We start from the raw sequence: 8361 nt of genomic DNA on the forward strand, positions 1-8361 counted from the left end.
AAAAAAAAAAAAAAAAAGAATAGGCATACAATGTTAAAAGTATTTCTAAACATGTCTTCTTGTGTTCCAGGTAATGAAAGTAGTAAGTTCTTCTAATGAGCATGTCATTAGTATTGGAGCCAGTTTTAGTACAGAAGCAGATTCTCATCTAGTATGTGTACAGAATGATGGAGTTTATCACACACAGGCCAGCAGTGCTACTGGCCATCCTAGAAAAGGTGAGCATCAAGATTCCTACCGATAATTTATAAAACTACTTCCATTGATATAATTCAAAAGGAAAAAATAAGTATATTTATTTGATGAATTAACAGTGATAAAACAGTATGCTTTAAAATTTCAGCTACACAAACAACAAAATAAAGAATTCTAATTTTTGTTTTTCTCTCTAGCGACATTAGGCTTAAAGACTTGGAAGATTGTCTTCTTTTTATATTTTTAGGTTTAGTGTGCCCCATAGGCTAGGTATCTTTTTTGGGTAATTTCTCTCTGGAATGAAGTGCTTTTTCACATTTGCCTCCACTTGGTTGGAGAGCATAAGGTGGACAAGGACAAAGAATGATTTATAAAGTATAAGTGTCAGAGAATATAAAAATGATAAAGATGGTAGAGTGAGCAGTATCTGTGAACCACATTACCCTCAGCTCTGGCTGAGTGACCTCAGTGACTGCTGTGATTACCAAACCCTTGCAGCAGAGGGCATAACAAATTGAAAGTTAATAGAAGTAAATATTTGTAAAATTAATACACTATTATAAGATAACATATTTAGTCTGGGTGCCCATAGTTCAGTGGTTAGGGGGCCAGCCACATGCACCAGGGCTGGTGGGTTTGAACCTGGCCTGGGCCTGCTAAAAAAAAAAAAAAAAAATAGCTGGGCATTGTGTCAGGTGCTTTTTTTTTCTTTTTAACATGTTGACTTTTGTCATTAAAATTTAACAACATTTTAATATTTGTTGAATAGGTATATAACTATCTGGGGAATTTTGAAAATATGAATGTTTATAGTGACAAATCTCCTTTCCTCCCTTGACCATGCAGCCATCCTCTCACTTTCCCTGCAGGAAACCAAACCAGTATTATCAGTTCTTGTGGATATGCTTTCAGAGAAAGTTTTGTTTTAACGTATATTCAAAGCTAATGTATATGTACACACATATACACACATATATATTATTTTTCTGCTTTTTTAGAGTCATAACATTTTTTCCATTCCATACCTTGCTTTGTTGTTCTTAATATACCTTGGATATTATTCTATGCTAGTACTTAAAGAATTTTTGTATTCCATATAACTTTCCATTTTATAGGTGAACATCATTTAATTATTACTTAGTTTTTACTTTTTACCAATCCTCAGCTTTTTATAAAAATGCTACTGTGAATAATCTTGTACACATGCAATTTTGTACGCATGTGAACCTATCTATAGAGTAACTCCCAAAAGTAGAATCAGTGTGTCAAAGAAAACATTTTTGTAATTTTAATAAATAGTTGTCATGTTAGTGCTCCGTAGAGATTGTTCTGAATTACGCAGTTGGAAGTAGTGAATGTCTAGTTTCCTGCACCCTCACTTACATAGGCACAAACATTTTAAATAGTATAACAGTCCATCTAATTATTAGATATAAACATTAAATTATCTATAGTATTTTAATTTTGTTTGTTTTTTGTTAGCTTTCTAATGTAAGTTGTATGGGCATAACATTTACAGAGTACTTAAAATATGCATGCTTCACATTCTACATTTTAACAAATATATAACATAAAAATTAACAGGTTAAAACATAAACAACTGTTGTATTTCCTTATCAGTGACCGGTGCAAGTTTTGTAGTGTTCAATGGAGCCCTAAAAACATCTTCAGGATTTCTTGCTAAGTCCAGCATAGTTGAAGGTATGAGTTTCATTGTTAAGGTTTTATTTTTTATCTTTTTTTTTAAGGTTGTTTTAATATAGAGTTGTTTTTCTATTACCTTAAAAAATATCTTTGATATTTACAAAAGGAAGTTTATAAGTTATAAAGCACAGTATGACAAACTTAAGTAAAATCAATAAATCATGAGATTTAAAAAGATTGAAAAATACTGCTGTATACTATCTCAGTTATACAGGGTGGCCATAAAGTTTGAACTGCCCTGGCCAGTTCAAAGAAACCCTTTGATTTTTTTTATATTAATTTTAAGATCAACTTGTCTTGTTTTAAAAAGAACTCCTGGAATTGTTATTCAATTTGCATTAAATCATTAATTTTGAGAAAATTGGCTTATTTTCCTGTTTTATTGTTCCCGTCTATGGACATGGACTACCTTCAGTTTACTTAGGTCATTTTTTATCTATAGTTATCCGTCATTTACCAACAGGGATACATTCTGAGAAATGTGTTGTTCGGTGATTTTCTCATTGTGCAAACATCATAGAATGTACTTAGCAAAACTAGGTGGTATAGCCAAACCTGTATGGTTGTAGCCTATTGCTCCTAGAGTATCAACTTATACAATATGTTGCTGTATTGCATACTGTAGGCAATTATAATGCAGTGGTGTCTTGTGTATCTAGACATATCTAAACATAGAAAGGATATAATAAAAATACAGCATCACAATTTTATGGGACCAATGTCATATATGTGTTTCATCTTTGAGCAAAATATTGTTACGTGATAAATGACTGTATGCCAATAAAGTTTTATGGTTTTTGGTTTAGGCCTTGTATCTTGGTCAGGTGGTTACCCATCTTCTTAATGAATTTCACATCCTCATCAAGGAAGTGACTCTCCAGGAAATCACAGAGATGGGGGTCTCTGTGGGCAGAACTCAGGGCATGAATATGTTAAAGAGCCTGTTCTAGTTCTCCAGGGCCATGGTACCTTGCATTGCATCCAGGGTTGTACCTCACTCATCTTTTCTTTTCTTTTCTTTTTTTTTTTTGAGATAGAGTCTCAAGCTGTCACCCTGGATAGAGTGTGCCATGGCATCACAGCTCACAGCAACTTCCAACTCCTGGGCTCAAGCGAGTCTCCTGCCTCAGCCTCCCAAGTAGCTTGGGACCACAGGTGCCTGCCACAGCGCCTGGCTATTTTCTAGTTGTAGTTGTCATTGTTGTTTGGCAGGCCCGGGCTAGATTCAAACCTGCCTGCTCTGGTGTATGTATGTGGCTGACACCCTAGCTGCTGAACTACAGGCACTGAGCCCTCACTCATCTTGAGATGGCAGTCTCTGTGGGCAGAACTCAGGGCATGAATATGTGAAAGAGCCTGTTCTAGTTCTCCAGGGTTTTAGAGCCACGTGGTGGTGCCAGTTGAAATAGTAGCTCAGAAAGAAGTAGTTTGTGGAAGGCCCCCAGATGCAAATTGACCAGATGGTTGCTGGCTGCCTCCACATGAGTGGAATAATTCTGATGAGTCTGGGAGCTTGTGGTTGGTTGGCAATGAGGTGCTAACCACAGAAAAATGGTGTTAGCTGGCTCAGAAGCAGGAGATGGCTGTGAAGATGGTCCTGGAGATTGCAAGTGGAGGAGATCTGTAAGCTGTCACAGGCTGGAAGAAAGGGAGTCTCGGGCCACTTCCACCCAAACTTCGTTGAAGCAAGGGCAGATCTGAGTGGGACTGCCTAAGGCAATCTTTTATTGTTGGTTTTGATTTTGCTCCACTTCTCAGAGCAGCAGTTTGTATTCTCTGATGCATCTAAGAGGAGTTGTTTGCTTTTGTTTTGTTCAGCTTTTTATTATTGTTATGAGGATGGAAGCCTCAGGTTCTCTTTACATGTTGGAGCAAAAACTGGAAGTTCTTTGGTAGTCTGCTGGCTTTTATTCACCTGTCTTTATTTCATTCTCATTTTCAAAGGATTTTTATTGGATATATAAATCTGCTTTAAAAGTTTTATTTTCTGTTAATATTTTATTTTATTTATTTATTTTTTTGAGACAGAGCCTCAAGCTTTACCCCTGGGTAGAGTGCCATGGCATCACAGCTCACAGCAACCTCCAACTCCTGGGCTCAAGCGAGTCTCCTGCCTCAGCCTCCCAAGTAGCTGGGGCCACAAGCACCTGCCACAACACCCGACTATTTTTTTTTTTTTTTTGTTGCAGCCCTCGTTGTTAGGCGAGTCCAGGCTGGATTCAAACCCACCATCTCAGGTGTATGTGGCTGGCACCTTAGCCACTTGAGCCACAGGTGCCGAGCCTTCTGTTAATATTTTAAAGATGCCATTTCATTGTCTTCTCGCCTCCATTTCTTTTCTTTTTCTTATTTTATTGTGATAAGAACATTTATAATATGAGATCTATCTTCTGAACAAATTTTTAATAGTATAATACAGTGGTTCTCAACTTTCCTAATGCCACAGTGTATTTTCATTGTTAAAAAGGGGTCACAACCCACAGGTTGAGAACTGCTGGTATAATACATTATTGTTGACTAGGTTCAATAGTGTATACCAGATCTCTCTAGCCTATCCATCTTGATTTACTAAAACTTTATGCCTATTGATTAGTAACTCCCATTTCTCCCTTCCTCCAGCCCTTAGCAACTGCCGTTCTATCCTTTGATTTTTAAACATTTGGCTGTTCTAGATACTTTGCTTAAATATAATCATGCAGCATTTGTCTTTCTGTGACCAGTTTATTTCATTTAACATAGTGTCCTCAGTATTCATCCATGTTGAAGTTTCCCTTTTTTTCCGAAGCTGAGTTATACTCCACTGTATGTATACACCATGTTTTCTTTATCTGTTCTTCTGTCAGTGGACATTTAGATTGTTTCCACATCTTTGCTATTTTGACTGGTGCTGTGGTGAACATGGGAATGCTCTCTTTGAGATCCTGATTTCAGTTATTTTGGAGAAATACCCAGAACTAGCACTGTTGGATCATATGGTAGATATGTTTCTAATTTTTTGAGTAACCTCTGTCATGCTGGGTAGAGTGCCTGCATAGCTCACAGCAACCTCAAACTCTTGGGCTCAAAAGATCCTCCTACCTCAGCCTCCCAAGGAGGTGATACTACAGGTGCCCACAACGCCTGGCTAGTTTTTTATTTTTAGTAGAGATGGGGGCTTGTTCAGGCTGGTCTCGAACTCCTGAGTTTAAGCAATCAACCTGCCTCAGCCTCCCAGAGTGCTAGGATTACAGGTGTAAGACACCATGCCCGGCCAGAAATTTTTATCTTTGTTTACTCTCACACCCCAAAAAAGAATCCTTAACTTTAGGAAATACTTATTTCCTAGGGGAAAATAACCATTAGGATGATTAACAAATGATGTAAAACATATTTCTTACACAGAACATATTTTGATAGAAAATTTTGTGGCTTAGACATGCAAATTGATATTTGGCAAAAGAAATGTGAAACATTCTCTCATTTCTAGATGGCTTAATGGTACAGATAACTCCAGAGACCATGGATGGCTTGCGGCTAGCTCTACGAGAGCAAAAAGACTTTAAAATTACATGTGGAAAAGTTGATTCAGTAGACATGAGAGAATATGTGGATATCTGTTGGGTAGATTCTGAAGAAAAAAGAAACAATGGGTAGGAATTTTTTATTACTAAAATGTAATATATTTGATGGAGAGGGAAGGATAAAAACATCCTATTAATAAAATTAAATGTTTTGTGAATAAATATAGAAATGTTTTGTTTGGTTTAAGTAGATTTATTTCAGGTTAATGTGAGGGTACAAACAACTAGGTCAATTTATTTGATTTTGTTAGGTAGAGACAAGAGAGATTCTACCAGACTTACATTATTAATTTAAATGTTTATGCCCCAATTAATGAATACAGTCTATTTTATTAGACACATAGCTAACCAGCCTCATAAGTGTTTTTTTTTGGCCAGGATACTGTAAATTATTAAAGAGTGGTCAATTTGGGAGTGGAGGGCAATGATGAAACATCCATTGGGTGGCAGTGTAGGCTTGATGTCAGGGCTGAGAAAGGCAAGACTCTTTTTCTGGTGTACGGTATCTATTTTCTTCAAGAAAGTAAAGGATCCTTTTTGGATGATATACTGTATTATTTTGATTCACTATAAATATGAACAACTAGATTTAATTATATATATGTGTGTGTGTATCTTAGAGGCGTTAGAGAGATTTTACTGCCATTCCTTCCTCTCTTCAGTTACCCATTTTCTTTCTTTTTTTGGAGATTGGCTAAGGGGTCTGGAGCAAAGAAGGAAGAAGAGGGCTAATGCTGAAGGATTCCAAAATTGAGTTTTTGAGTTCATGAGTTTATGAGACAGCTTTTCTTTTTTTTTTTTTTTGAGACAGAGCCTCAAGCTGTCCCCCTGGGTAGAGTGCCATGGCATTACAGCTCACAGCACCCTCCAACTCCTGGGCTCAAGCGAGTCTCCTGCCTCCGCCTCCCAAGTAGCTGGGACTACAGGCGCCCGCCACAACGCCCAGCTATTTTTTGGTTGCAGCCGTCATTGTTGTTTGGCGGGTCCGGGCTGGGGATTTGAACCCGCCACCTTAGGTGTACGTGGCTGGCGCCTTAGCCGGTTGAGCCATAGGCGCCGAGCCGAGACAGCTTTTCTGTTAGGAGACTATCTAAGGTATTTTAAACCTCAGGTGTGAACTGGGCATATAAAAAAAGAGATATAATTTATTGATGTTGCCTCCTAACAGGCTCTGAAAAATATATAATTTATTGATGAATAAAAAAGAATGACTACACAATCAGGAAATCTTGGTAAAGAGTCTGAGCTACAGATTTAATTACTTTTTACATAATTGAGATATCTTTTAGCTGCTTTAAATTTAGAGCTTTTGTAATTTTTCTCCTTATTCTGTTTGTTTAAATCTAATAACTCATTTCAGAAAGAGCACTTTGGTACTAAGAATTCTATTATATGACATTTTATTTGGTAGTGTTATCAGTTCAGTGGATGGAATGTCATTACAAGGATTTCCAAGTGAAAAAATAAAACTGGAAGCAGATTTTGAAACTGATGAGAAGATTGTGAAATGTACTGAGGTAACTGAGAAAGTCCTTTCCCTATACATGCTATGTTTGGATGTGGTTTTCTTGTTTAGAACTTGCAGATTGTGCAGACTCAGCCTCTGAGTATTACCCTTCTTACTTTAAGACACATTTCTACCCTAGACTGTCTTTCTCCTTCTTTTTTTTTTTCAGCCCAACTTCAGATATTCTTATTTCAAAATATTAAGGGGGCATAAATGTTTTTGGTTACATGGATCACTTTAATAATGCTTGAATCATAGTTATAAATGTGCCCAATACCCAAATACTGTTCATTGTACCTGTTAGGTAGGTTTTTACCCATCCCCTCCACCCTTCTTTCCCCTTCTTAATTTCCACAGAGTTTTAGTTCCCCCAAGACTGTCTTTTATACACCAGATTTGGATTTCCATAGGCTCAGTGCAGGCTATCATATGGTGTGGTACTGCCTATTAGCTAATAGTTAAATTTTGGCAGCGTTGCCATGTTTGTCCATATTATTGTTCTTTTCCTCTTATTTTACAACAAATAAACTATCTTGTTGATATTAATTTATAATCAATATTGACATATGAAAGTTACTTTTATGTGTTCCAGATAAAGTTTCTATCCTTTTAAGAGGATACAAGCTATGGACACCCAGTCCCTTAGTCTCTTTCCTTATTCCTCTTCATGTTCATTTTTTTTTTTTTTTTCTTTTGAGACAGAGCTATCCCCCTGGGTAGAGTGCCGTGACATCACAGCTCACAGGAACCTCCATCTCCTGGGCTCAAGCGAGTCTCTTGCCTCACCTCCCAAGTAGCTGGGATCACAGGTGCCTGCCACAACGCCTGGCTATTTTTTTTGGTTGTAGCCATCATTGTTGTTTTGGTGGGCCCGGGCTGGATTCGAACCCGCCACCTTGGGTGTATGTGGCTGGCGCCTTAGCCACTTGAGCCACAGGCACCAACCCTCATGTTCATTTTTTATGTACTCTTTGTGTTTTATGCAAGTGCAAGACAGATAAAACTATAAGGAATATAGAAACTATAGGATATTATTTATTTATCTTAACTGTAAGTAGATGTCTTAATAGCACGGATTCATTAGTACCCTTCTCTGAACTTAGGTTAACAAGGCTTTCATTACTACAAGTTAACTTATGGCAAAAATAACTGAGCCATTCCCATATTCCATAACCTTTGGTTTTTAGTTTTTATTTATAGTATAAATCAAGTTATGAATAAAGAATTCCCTCAATAATGATTTTCATGGTACTTTACATTGGAATTTTATTAAAGTTTAAAGAAGTAATTTTGAGTTTTTAAAGTTACTTTTAGGCTCGGCGCCTATAGCTCAACCGGCTAAGGCGCCAGCCACATACACCTAAGGTGGCGGGTTCGAATCCCCAGCCCGGACCC

General features: G+C 37.2%; 1 protein-coding gene across 4 annotated transcripts in view; it reads left to right on the forward strand.

Moving 5' to 3' along the window:
• The window catches only part of ZFYVE16 (zinc finger FYVE-type containing 16), a 48779-nt gene that overhangs the window by 35336 nt on the left and 5082 nt on the right, over positions 1-8361 (forward strand). For all 4 annotated transcript variants that reach the window (XM_023510934.1, XM_023510933.1, XM_023510935.1 and 1 more), the window contains 4 exons: positions 71-218; positions 1816-1896; positions 5366-5528; positions 6871-6976. In XM_023510934.1, coding sequence (XP_023366702.1) covers positions 71-218; positions 1816-1896; positions 5366-5528; positions 6871-6976 — 498 coding nt within the window. The remainder of the gene's footprint in view (positions 1-70; positions 219-1815; positions 1897-5365; positions 5529-6870; positions 6977-8361) is intronic.

The sequence above is a fragment of the Otolemur garnettii genome, unplaced genomic scaffold (assembly GCF_000181295.1).
Source record: "Otolemur garnettii isolate 467f Iridium unplaced genomic scaffold, OtoGar3 scaffold00017, whole genome shotgun sequence".
Taxonomy (NCBI): domain Eukaryota; kingdom Metazoa; phylum Chordata; class Mammalia; order Primates; family Galagidae; genus Otolemur; species Otolemur garnettii.